This window comes from Prionailurus bengalensis, chromosome A1 (genome assembly GCF_016509475.1).
Source record: "Prionailurus bengalensis isolate Pbe53 chromosome A1, Fcat_Pben_1.1_paternal_pri, whole genome shotgun sequence".
Lineage (NCBI taxonomy): Eukaryota > Metazoa > Chordata > Mammalia > Carnivora > Felidae > Prionailurus > Prionailurus bengalensis.
In genome coordinates this window covers 70,629,590-70,642,528 of record NC_057343.1, presented here as the reverse complement: position 1 = coordinate 70,642,528, position 12,939 = coordinate 70,629,590, and the positions used below count along the sequence as shown (strand labels likewise).

The 12,939-nt window shown below is 42.3% G+C and overlaps 1 protein-coding gene and 1 long non-coding RNA gene across 27 annotated transcripts in view; one reads left to right on the top strand and one right to left on the bottom strand.

The window, feature by feature from the left end:
- DOCK9 (dedicator of cytokinesis 9) overlaps positions 1-12,939 on the top strand; it is a 291,625-nt gene that overhangs the window by 164,273 nt on the left and 114,413 nt on the right. For all 25 annotated transcript variants that reach the window (XM_043582204.1, XM_043582155.1, XM_043582080.1 and 22 more), the window contains exons 8-9: positions 5,799-5,973; positions 6,899-6,966. In XM_043582204.1, the coding sequence (XP_043438139.1) occupies positions 5,799-5,973; positions 6,899-6,966 (243 nt within the window). The remainder of the gene's footprint in view (positions 1-5,798; positions 5,974-6,898; positions 6,967-12,939) is intronic.
- LOC122484265 lies at positions 9,183-11,558 on the bottom strand. Of its 2 annotated transcripts, XR_006297560.1 has the most exons (3): positions 11,327-11,558; positions 10,536-10,724; positions 9,183-10,410 (listed from the first exon to the last, which is right to left on the bottom strand). It is a non-coding gene; the product is annotated as an uncharacterized LOC122484265 (long non-coding RNA). The 2 variants fall into 2 exon arrangements; XR_006297559.1 differs by lacking the exon at positions 9,183-10,410 and having other exon boundaries at positions 10,476-10,724.

Below are 12,939 nucleotides of genomic sequence, written 5' to 3'. Positions count from 1 at the left end.
AAGTTTTCTGATCTGTAAAAGTACCATCTGTGAATTTGCAGATTTAAGCAAATACTTCCAAGAATGGCAGTATCAGGGGAGGAGGTAGAACAGCTGTCAGGTAAGTAAAGGCTCGTTTTTCATCAGATACACGTGAAACAGGCAGACTTCTATTGTAGTCGGCTGAGCACCGTGGGGCTGAGCTCCAGTGTTTAAGGTTCAACCACTTTATAGCTGTGTGACCTTGGCCAGGCTATTACCAAAAGTTTCTTCATGTGCAAAATGTGGGTAATGATTATGTTTCCTTAGTAGAGTAAATTGAGGGGACTGGATGAATTCATTTGGAAATATTCAGAACAGTTCTTAGCATCTCCGTGATGAGTTTTATCATTTCTCTCATAGTACCAATAACAGGATTAGTCAAGAGACTGGGTTTCAGATCCAGACTGAGTTCAAATCCCTGCTCTACCACCACCAGCTGTGTAGCTTTGGAGACACTGATCCTCTCTGTGCCTCAGTTTCCTCATTTGTTAAATTGGAATAATTGTATTGAATATGGTTATTGAGAGGATTAATTAATATATGAAAAAAGAGCTTGGAACAGTGCTGGCACATGGTAAGAATTCGGCCAGTATTGAATATTTTTGTTAGTGCTATTGCAGTTGTAGAGTTATTCTTAAAAATTACTAGGGGCGCCTGGGTGGCGCAGTCGGTTAAGCGTCCGACTTCAGCCAGGTCACGATCTCGCGGTCTGTGAGTTCGAGCCCCGCGTCGGGCTCTGGGCTGATGGCTCAGAGCCTGGAGCCTGTTTCTGATTCTGTGTCTTCCTCTCTCTCTGCCCCTCCCCCGTTCATGCTCTGTCTTTCTCTGTCCCAAAAATAAATAAACGTTGAAAAAAAAAATTAAAAAAAAAAATTACTATTATTATTTTTTTTTTGAGAGAGCAAGAGCGAGCAGGTGAGAGGGGGAGAGAGAGACAGAGAGAGAGAGAGAGAGGGAAAGGGAGAGAGAATCTTAAGCAGGCTCCATGCTCAGCATGGAACCCGACTCAGGGCTCAATCCCATGACTGTGGGATTATGACCTGAGGCAAAATCAAGAGTCAGACTCAACCAACTGAGCCACTCAGGTGCCCCTTATTTTTAGGTCATGACCTAATGGTTCAGTGAGTTCAAGCCCCTCATCGGGCTCACTGCTGTCAGCACAGAGCCTGCTTAGGATCCTCTGTTTCCCTGTCTCTCTGTGCCCTTCTTCTACTGGTTCTCTTTCTCTCTCAAAATAAATAAATACACTTAAAAATTAATTTTAATCATACATAATGCATAACTGTACTCACATTATAAAAAAAATCAGACCATTACAAACTGGAGGTCCCTGTTGATCCCTATCTCTCCCTTTCCCAGGGAGCTGCTGTTTGTTACCAGTTTCGGTGTAGGACCGAAAGCTGCTGTTTTGGTGTAGGACCTTCCAAACCTTAACAGAATTGTCTTTGAAAGCAAGTTGCCAGATTCCCCATCTGTCCGTCCATCTCCCCACCCCCCTGCCACTTTCCAGAAAGGTCTAAGGCAGTAACTTACAAGGAAACATAAAACACAGGATAGCACAGATTTAAAGTGTGTTTGAAGGCAGGAGAGGTGAACAAGGAGTCAAGGTAGGGAGGAGATGAACAGGAATTAAGCTAAGAAAGAAGCATAGGTGTTCAAGAGACCTAAAACCTGCTGTGGGTGGGTGACAAACTGGGCTCTGTGCTTCCTAGCTTGGAGACCCTTTCAATCCAGTTAGCCAGAAGCTGCCCGAGTAATCTCAGAATGAAGATCATTCAGGCATTTCTCATGGGGGCCCTGAGACAGAGGGCACTGTGTGGTTAATGAACAATCTCCCTGACAACTCCTCACAATAGATGCAGTCACCATTATCAGAGAATTCTTCCTAAAATGACTCAGTGTTGGCTGATGACATTGGCCCGAAGCTCAGTTCTAATAAGAAAGGTCGTTTTGTGGGGCCAGTGTGATTGAGGTTAGAGACACAGCTCTCCGGCCTGACCTTCAGGTGTGTACTTGTTTATGTACTCACATGTTGAAAATTACATTGCATTTTCATCCCGAGTAATTCATTCATCTGGTTTAAACCGTCAAGCAGTGCAGAAAGGCAACCCTGCGAGCACTTTGTTGCCCGAGTGTCTTCCACCTCACCTGCTCCCCACTCCCCTGACGTGATCGTTTTCAGCTGTTTTCACTCTTCTTTCTGGAATGTGCCTCCATAATGCTGGAAAAGGCACGTCCGCTGCTTTTTATTCATCACTTCTGGACATTATGGAAGGTAGGATTTTAGTTCCTGCAGCCCTCCTTCCTGCTCTAATCTAGGTGAATTGCTGTCTCAGCCTCTGGATAGCCATCATTCTGGAAACTCTTTGCCTTCCTGCCTGCGTCGGATTCCCTGTTTCCGAGATCCCATGTCTTCTTTCTTGTTTCACTTTCTTATTTTGGAGGAGCACATCCTCCAAGTAGCTTCCTGAGAAAGAATGTCGAAGTTGTTAATTTCTTGAGAGTTAGCTTATCTGCCAATATTTTTGGTTTTGCATTCAAACTTGATGGATAGTTTGGGTGTATGTAGAAATCCAAGGTGAAATTTACCTTCGAATTTGAAGACACCCCATTATGTTGTTGTTTTGGGGGTCTGATGTCCCTGCTCTTCTTAATCTTCTCTTTATCTCTAGTGACTTGCAATTTGGGTTATTTTGTCTTCATTTTGATGTGGGGTTTTTTTTTTTGGTAAACTGTTTGTTAAGGCAGAACCTACAAACAGAACATGGACACGTCATGAATGCATGACTCAGAATTTTTACTACTAGATTTGGATCTGTTTTGTCTTACGTGCTGAGAACTCTGGAAGAGCTCTCATTCTGGAAACTGTGTCCTGTGTAATATAGCCACCTTGGTCTTCTGGAGCTCTGCTCAGTCTCTTTAACTTAGGGGGACCGCAGGGCTCTGTCGGGCTCCCCTTCCAGGGCCACAACCCAGATACCGCCTCCAGCAGAAAGCTTAAGGGCTGCTAGGGTGCAGCTCATCTATGTCCCGTCTAGGAGGGGTCATGGTCCTGCCCTACCTGTGGTCAAATATCCGCAAACAGCTGTTTCATCTCTTCTGTTCAGTTTTCTAGTGGTTGTGATGGGAGAGCGAGTCCAGACCCTGTTCCTCCATCAAGCCAGCAGTGGAAATTAGGGGTCCATACTCAGACGCCTGCAGGAGCCAAGCAGGAAAATTAAGTAAAAGAACAGGCCTGCGTGGAAAGTAAGAGGGAATGCATCGCATTCTGTGACAAACTGGAGCACGAATGATCCCGTCTCGTGGGGCCGCCAGCCGCCTCCCTGCTGTGGCTGATGCTGGGTGGAGCTACCAGTTCAAGGGGGCCAGATGATCTGTTTTTGTCTTGTTTTTAGCAAAAAAATCCAGAAATACAAAATTTTACTTAAATCTTGGTATTTTTGATTACCGGAAACCAATTTAAAAACAGCCCTAGGGACGCCTGGGTGGCTTAGTCGGTTAAGTGTCCGACATTGGCTCAGGTCATGATCTTGCAGTTTGTGAGTTCGAGACCCGCGTCGGGCTCTGTGCTGACAGCTTGGAGCCTGGAGCCTGTTTCAGATTCTGTGTCTCTCTGTCTCTCTCGGCCCCTCCCCTGCTCATGCTCTGTGTCTCTCTGTCTCTCAATACATCAAAGTACGTTTCTTCACAGTGTAAAGTAGGCAGGACCAGAAACGGTCAATGACAGTGAATTAACTTCTTGTGTGGGATTTCCAAGTAGGGGTTTCATTTGTATTCTTGAGCCAAGAGACCTTTCAAGTTACTTTCTAGTTAAATCTTCAGGCATTTCTTTTAAAGAAAAGTTTAAAGCAAAACTATTAAGAGTTTTGTCGCCTGTCTTCGGCACGGTGTGTAGGTGATTTGTGCGTCTGGCATCCCCAGGCTGTCGGTCAGCCTGTGCGGTGTTCTCTGTGACCTTAGGTCCTGACTTTAAGGGACATCTCTTCCTTCATATTCTTCATATTCTCTTCCTTCATACACTTTCTTCATCAGATGTGGCTGATGGTGTTTAACATTTGATGAATTGTATCTAAGGCTTCAAAAAGTTAAATAATTTGTTTTTATCCACATCTGTTTGGAAGCTAAGCACCAACAATGTTTGTTTGTTTTTGAATTGTTTTTGGACGTTGTGGAAAAAAAAGTAGTTGATTAATGCTATGGGTTTAAAGAAATGCATAAACTGAAGATTTTAAATAAACCTGCAAGTAATCCAGTGTAGAATCTTAAGGCCTAAAAGCATTTTAGAACCTTGAAGTTGATTACGTTTATTTTCAGCTTAGGAAGATCAGGCTGAGAAAGAGGAATAACTTAGAACCAAGGCCTGATGTCTCCCCCACTTTTAACTTATTTTCACAGTTGTGACTGGGACAGAAAACATATTTCGTACCTAGCCTTTTGACTCCTGTCTGATTCTGGCCCTGACGTGAAGTGAGGCGCCCGCAGCGGGCAGTATGTATGTAGCTTGTGTGGCCTGCGTGTTTCTGAGAAGCACGCTGCCAAGAACACGGCCACCTTGGGGAGGGTCAGGGCGTCCCTGCCACCTACACTGAGGAGCCTCTCAGGGACTGCGGCTAGCCAGCCAGCTGCTAGTGGGTGAGGGCTACTCTGCCCCCTACAGGTGGCCCTCAGCCTGTACATGCAAGGAATCTTGGGCTGTGGTCCTTAGAGCCGAACTTCTTTCTAGTGCTGTTCCCTGGAGATGATTGTGCTCACCAGGGGAGGTTTGGTACTGTCTGGAGATGTGTTTTAATCTTCACAACTGGGATTATGTTCCCTGCATCTAGTGGGTAAGGCCAGCGATGCTGCTAAACATCTTGCAGTGCACAGGCCAACTCCCACAATACTTACCAGCCTTAAGCATCAGCAGTGCCAAGGCTGAGAAACCCTGATCTAGGGCACTTTCATCCTCCATCATTTAATGCATGTGACTCCTGTCTTTGTACTTGGAGCTGGACACCCTTTGACAGGTGTAAAAACTAGAGGCATGAGGGAAGGCTGTAGACATGGTGTCCAAATACCTCTGGGGACTCACAATGATGGGAAAGTTCCAGATGAGGAGGTCAAACACACTGAGAGATAATGTTTGCTTTATAAAATGGGATAACACGCACTACTTCATCAAAGGAAAAAAGGAGCTGGAGGAGTTGAAAATTTTCAGTGAAATTTCATTCATTCAGTAAATTTTTTTTTCCCAGAGCTTATTGTGTACCAGGCAGTGTTCTAGAAATCTGGATGTAGCATTGAACAAAAGTAATCTCTACCCTAAGGAGCTCTCATTCCATTTGAGGAGACAGGCAACAAGTAAAATCCATGATGTGTCAGATGGGAAAATAAAATTATGGAGAAAATAAAGCAAGGAAGGTAGAGAGTGATGAGGGTTTGTGGGGAAGGGACTTGCATTTTTTTTTAAGTTTATTTATTTGTTTTGAGCGGGGAGGGGCGGGGGGGGGGCAGAGAGAGAGAGTATTCTAGGCAGGCTCCGCAGAGCCTGACACGGGGCTCGATTCTGCAGAGCCTGATGGCGGGGCTTGAACTCACGAACCACAAGATCATGACCTGAGTCAAAGTCAGGCACTCAACCGACTGAGCTACCCAGGTGCCCCAGGGGCGTGCATTTTTAAATAGCTTGGCCCCAAACACCAATGAGATAGCATCAGTCAGGAAATAATAAAGAGGAAAAATTTTAAGGCCATTCCAGTTCTCTTAAAATGTGTCTCTGTACTCCTTTTCCATTTCAGAACAACAAAGTTAGACGTTTTGCTTTTGAGCTCAAGATGCAGGACAAAAGTAGCTACCTTTTGGCTGCAGACAGCGAAGTCGAAATGGAAGAATGGATCACAACTCTCAACAAGATTCTCCAGCTCAACTTTGAGGCTGCAATGCAAGAAAAGCGAAACGGAGACTCTCATGAGGGTAAGCAGACCTCACTTTCTCCTAAGGACATGCATACTTCACTGATGTCTTTAACTTTGTCAGAGGGTATAGGGAGCCTATGTATCGCTAGCTACGTGAGCAATGGGTCAGATGTGAGCTCTTCACAGAGAGTTTGTGAGCAAAGATTTCGTCACATTAGAATTTACTACCCTGACAACATTTTTATCAGGAAACCTTAAATGGGAAGAGCCACAGCTTCGGGGCAGAAAAGAAGACTGAGTTCAAGTCTCCGCAATATCATTTTTCAGCTGTGAGACCTTGGGCAAGCTACTTACATATTCTGAGCCTCGGTATTCCCATCTGTGAAGTAAGAATAAAACAGAACTTGCTGGTCGATGGGAAGATTAAATAAGATTATGTGTCTCGAGTACCTGGCACAAAATCAGCACTTAAAATACTGTGGTTATTACTGTCATTAATCCTATCCTTTAGATTTTTTAAGACAAAGTTAAGATGGGCAGAAGCCTCATTGGTGGGAAGAATCTGGCTATGTTCTTGACAATTCATGTTTTGTTTCAAGCTCTTCGCCCGGTGAATCTCAACCCTGGCTGTACCTTAGAAATTCTGTGAAACTTTTTAAAAATTCTCTTTCTTATTTAGTTGGCCTGGGGTGGGACCTGGGCAGGCATTTTAGTGGGTCTGATGGATGTGGCCATGCAGACTGGTGTTCATAACTAATATTAGTTCTTTTTAGACAGTGTCCATGCTGTATCAATTATTAAATATTTGGTTCTCAACCCTGGGTGTAAGTATTTTTTTTTAAAAGCTCTGAGGTGTTTTTAATGGGCATTTAGAGTTGGAAACCACTGCATTCAAGGGTGAATATAAGAGGCCTTTGACCTCCTGCTTTAAATAAAATACATTCAATTACAAGTAACTCAGGTCATCTGTTTTGCCATTTTAGATGATGAACAAAGCAAATTGGAAGGTTCTGGTTCCGGTTTAGATAGCTACCTGCCTGAACTTGCCAAGGTAATAATCATCTTCAGTCTTCTGCCCTTCATGGAATGATACTGAAATATTTCTCATTTCCTAGCTTGTCCAGGATGGAATCTATTGAAATGATTAACAATTACATTGTAGTAAATCGTTAAAAAAGACATTGTGGTTACTGCTCTCTATTTTCTGTCCTAAATGTGAGGGGAGGTAAAATACTCACCTGAGTCAGATTTTAGTCTTGTTTTCTGGAAAGTGCCGTACAGATTATTCTTTTTATTATTCTGTGTCCCTGCCCTTCCATAATGTTTACTACCGGATTACGAGTATTGAAGAAATAACTAAAACGCACAGGTAAAGTTTCCCACGTTAACATGGTACCTACTATGTTCACACATACGCTCTCCCTACTCACGTTAATAGACACACTTCCAAAGAGGGTGGTCTGTGACAGTCCTACTGCTAAACCAAACAGGGGTTGCCTGAGTTTTGTAAATTGCCTCTGGGTCACTCTGAATGAAAAAAAAAAAAAGTTACACTTGTCTTTAATAATTTTGAGAAACCTTAAAGTTACTGAAAATCACAAAGATCAAAACAGCCAACCTTATTCCCATGACCCAGATTCAACCCTGTTACTCTGTGGTCCTTTTAGCTTCCATATTTTTTAAAGAAATAAAACATCAACTATAGTTGAAGTTCTTTTTAAACACCATCCTTACTCCATTCCCTTCCTCCTCCACAGCCTCAAGCGGTGACAGACACTGTTATGAGTTTCCTGGGATTACTTCCATTTTATCTCTGTATCTTTCCCAGGGTATCTATCATAATGATCTACATGGTTGTGTTCCTTTCATATGTTTAAAAATGTGGGGCGCCTGGGTGGCTCAGTCGGTTCAGCGCCCGACTTCGGCTCAGGTCACGATCTCGCGGTCTGTGAGTTCGAGCCCGGCATCAGGCGCTGTGCTCACAGCTCAGAGCCTGGAGCCTGCTTCAGATTTTGTGTTTCCCTCTCTTTCTGCCCCTCCCCTGCTCGTGCTCTGTCTCTTACTCAAAAATGAAATTAAAAGAAACATTAGAAAAAATTTTTTTAATGTTATATAAATGCTAACATATTATTCTGTACTTTTCTTTCTTAATTCAACTTTGATTTTGAGATCTGTCCAAGCTGGTATATAGATCTAGTTCATCCCTTTGATTGCACCGTGTAAGCATTTTATTTTAGCTGTTCTGTTATTTCCAATTTTTTTTTCCATTACAAACAATGCTACAATGAATATCCTTGTACTTGTCTCCTTGTGTGCATCTATGAATGATTCTCTTTTAAATGAGAGAAATATCTTTGTCTTCTCCAGCCATTTCCATTCTTGCTCTGTTACTGCCTTTTTCTTCTTCTCTGCGAATACAGTGTAATAGAGACCCTACACACCCACATCTTAAACACTGTAATAGAAAACATGGTTTATCCATATACGATTATAAATAGACTGGCATTCAGCATTGACCTTTACTTTAAGACAACATGGCTGTTCTAAAATATAAAATCTCCCTCCCTGGCTAGGACTTGAGAGTATTGTTTTTCTTCAAGACTTGACTGTTACCACAGTATCTTTTTAGCACCTGCCTATTAAAGCTAATTTTAGTGTCACCATTGTAACCGCCTACTAAGCTGGGACGGCTTTTGGCTTGTGTGTATGTGTTTTTGTGCTATGAACTTCTATGCATCGTATTTTGCATTGAGATTCACTTTTTTTGTTTCTGGATATTTGGGGGGCTTGTAATTTCTCAAAGCAGAGTGTTTAAACCCATTTTATTTATTAAAGCAGATAATATATGCAATGCAATCCAGAACTTGGAAAGTAACTTTCTACACTTACTGGGTGAACACCGTGGACACCTAGGAGAAGACTCATATTGTTTGAGCCTAATGTTGATTAATTAGAAATCTGTATTTTTTTCCTTCCTGTGAAGACATTCAGGAGTTGTGCCCTCCTTTCTTCTCTCACTGACTACCTGTAGCTGGCCAGCATAATAATTCAATATTTCTCAATCCTAAGACCTAGGAAAACTTTTATTTACTTTATTTTTTTAAGTTTATTTATTTTGAGAGAAAGAGCTCACAAGCAGGGGAAGAGCAAAGAGGGAGAGGGAGAGAGAGAGAGAGAGAGAGAGAGAGAGAGAGAGAGAGAGGGGGAGAGGGAGAGGGAGAGAGAGAATGAATTCCAAGCAGCCTCTGCACTGTCAGTGTGGAGCCCAGCACGGGTCTCGAACTCATGAACCATGAGATCATGACCTGAGCCGAAGTCAGGAGCTGGATTCCCAGCTGACTGAGCTACCCAGGCGCTCCCTAGGAAAGTTTTTAAACTTTCCTTAGTTTAGTTATATGAGATAACATATATAAGAGAGTTAACGCACACACACACAAAGATATTTAGAGCTATTTTCAAACTGTGTGTAACAGGTTAGTTGAAGCAGTTTTGGTTGGTTAAATCAGATTAATTAGTTTAAACCCCCTATTTCTTTTTATTTTGCTTTGCTTAATTAATTAATTAATTAAATTGAAGTAGAACTTACATGGAACACTAATTGGATAGCTCAGTGGATTTCACATTTGGGCACCTGTATAACCACCACGCAGATCAATGCATAGAATGCTTCTAGCACTCCAGCAGGCTATCCTGTCCTCCCATCCCAGCTGATATGCCTGCTGTTTTTATATCTGTCACTGTAGATTAGTTGCGACTGTTCCAGACCTTCTTATCAGTGGAATCATACAGTATGCGCTCTTTACGTGAGGCTTCTTTAACTTAACATTATATGACCCAGACATTTAAAAAATATAAATGGAATAGAACTGAATAGAGAATATTAAATACATTACCCTTAATAATGACAGATGTTAATTAAAAACTTTTTTATTAAGTAATCTCTGTGTCCAACATGTGGCTCGAACTCTCTACCCTGAGTCTCATGCTCTACCAGTTGAGCCACCCAGGCAGCCCAATGTAGTATGTGTATATATGTATTGGGTTGTGATATAAACGTATTTCTTACTGTGGTCATGGTCAAAGCCTGAAAAAGAAAGCATCATAAGGGGCTTCGCTGTTGTTATTTCTGCCCCCGACCCCAGCTCCTAAGTGTTTTAAAAATATTTTTATTTCAGAAGATAGAAAAAGGGCAGCAAGTAATTTTTCAAAGGGAAAAAAAAGGAGAATGAAGATGTATTGCCATGCAGTCAGCGTGCTGCTGGCACACTTGTGATGCTTGTGTGGTGTTGCGGGGTGGGTGAGCCCAGGCCTGACTGTGCGGGACTCTCAGCCCTTCACAGTCCAGGGCTCCAAGCACCAATGTGGTCTTAGCTTAGTTTATAACCTTCTCCACTGTGTCCGGGTGGGGACCATTTGTACCTGTTAAGGAAGCAGGGAGTTGACTGACTGCTGGTCCTCTTGATCTTGAGAGGAATGGATTCCATAGTTGTGTAATCTGCAGTTGAAGTAGAGGTTGGGGGGGGGGGGGGGGGGGTCGGGGTGAAGGAGAAAGAGACTGTGTGCATAGCCACTTGGGAGAGGGGAGTTTAATCAGGGATGAAGAGGCCAAGAAGTCAATACCAGGGATGGAGGTGTAAGGAAGGGTCCAGCGGGAGGTCAGGCCACAGGTAAATAAGTTGCAGAGAAAAGACGAGCGGTGGAGTCAGCCAGGAGGTACTGACTGTGTGATTTAATGGCAGGCTCCTCTCTGGTCAGCTCCTCTTTCTGCTGCATTCATCCTGTTGCCCCGGCTTTTGTCTTCCACTGTGACTGAGACATAACAAACAGGATATAAGTGACAGGAAGTTGTTTCGGTACAAAAATAACTGATGTCTCATTTTGGAATATAATGGAGGGGGGCCCTTGACATATGACAAGGGTGGTATGGGCCTAGGTTTTCAGAATATGTTGTACATTCTCGGCCCTTAGATTGCTTGTACATTTAGTACTGAACGTCTTTGTTGTTTTCTTATTGAAGACACACCGTATCTACCCTAAAATCTCTTCTTTTCCTCCTGTTGTCTAATATGGAACCAAATACATGTTTGTTGTAAATGTAACAGCACTTACAGTATTAGAGCACATGGTCTTATAAACATTTTTATTAACTACACAAACTGTAGTTAAAGTTAGTCAATTGGTTTCTTTTCTACAAAGTCAAGGGGTAAGGCAATCAGGTTGTAAACCCGAGTATGATTCATTTCATAATGTTTTTCACTGGTTATGTTTATCCTAGGTGTCATTGGTACATATATGTCACCTCCTTGCGTAAAGACAGTATGAAGAAAACCCTCATGCTCCCACCCTATATTTTCCTTCACAGCTTTTCTATTTTTGTAGGTTTCTTTGGTACTCAGAGAACAACAACTCACCTTAATTTTGTCTCCCCAAGTGGTTCTGAAAGAAAAGCATTGTTTCATGTTAATCCAAAATTGCTCACATTCAGTTACTTTATAACTTTTTAGCGGGTGAACTTAATCTTTCTAGGTAAACCTTGTGTTGAACACAAGATGAATTACTGTGTCTCAAACTTTATAGTCTCACTGAGGTTGAGTAAGGGTCAGTCGGCCAGGCTTAGCAGTATATGTTGGAACCCAAACAGTTTCACAGATACCTTTTCTGACTTTTTTAAACCAAGTCTGTAATAGATGCTTCCTTCCCTGTATCCTAATCCAGAGAACTATGTCATTGTGTTATGATACAACGGAGGTGGCTGGGGTTTTGTTTATGAGGTCAGCAGGCATTCCAGCATTCCATCTCTTGGGCCTCCTTATTCTCTGTGCTTTATTATTGGTTTGTGACACAGAGGACGAGATAGTGGTCCCAGGGCATTAGATACCTTGCAAGTAGTGGAAACAAATCATGACAGCTCTTTAAATTAAGGAATATACGTTCTGGCCTCAAAGGAATTTGCTAAGTCTTCTTGTTCCAACCTATTCTGTTTAAGCCAACAGCCAGCACAATGTTTTTCTGATAACTCATCCTCAGAATAAGATGCTGTTGGCCACGGTCTCTGGCATTTAATTGTTTTGCTTGCTCAGAGATGAACTTAAGACACAGAATATGCTCGAAACCTGTGGCAGTCCTTCTGGAAACCCTTTGAATGTTTGGTCCATAATTGCATCTTAGGTGAGGAAGAAAGCATTGTCAGAGTGTGTCTTTAGTGGTTAAAGGTAGGGCTCACAGGAGTGAGGGGAACAGCCTTTGTTTTAGACGAATCATTCTCTTGACTTCTAAGCAAGTACCAGTTTTTACAGATGACGGCTCTGTCATTGTCCTTTTTCTTCATGTTTTCCTTTCTGCTGAACCCAAAGTATTAGACGGGTTGTGAGCAGGACAGCAGCAGCAGGGTCCGGGGAAAAGCCAGTCCAGTTCTTCCTATCTCCACGGTATGGACCAACCACAGGTTATTTTAAGAGGAGGGCTGGTTTCTGTCACTTTGAGAAGTGCTGGGTGGCATAGGCTGTGGGATAATGTTTTTTTTATAGCTATGTTTTGTGGATCCTTAGACTGTGAAAGTATTCATTACAGGAATTTATTTTATCGTCTTTACTGAAACTTAAGTAAAAATAAGTGTGTTTGCTATAATAAGTGAAAATATCCAAAGTTATATAGAGTTAATCTTTCCCCTTCATCCTCCACCCCGACACCCAGAGAGCACTCGTGTTACTAACCTGTTGTAATTCCCTTGGTGTCAAACCGATTGCTCGTGGAAACATACACACATACATAGCGTTTGCAGTTTTTTAAAAAATATGTTCGTGATATATATACATGACTCTGAAACTTGTTCCATCACTTACAAGTATCTTGTAGATGTCCCTCTGGGGCCGTAGAGGGTCTAGTTTACTCATTTTTCATAGCTGTGTGATATTACAGATATGGGTATTATGCACTTTATTTAACATCTCCATATTCATGAACATTTTGGGTTATTTTCCTTTTTTTAGTCTCTACAATCTGTGCACAGTAAACAACGTGACCT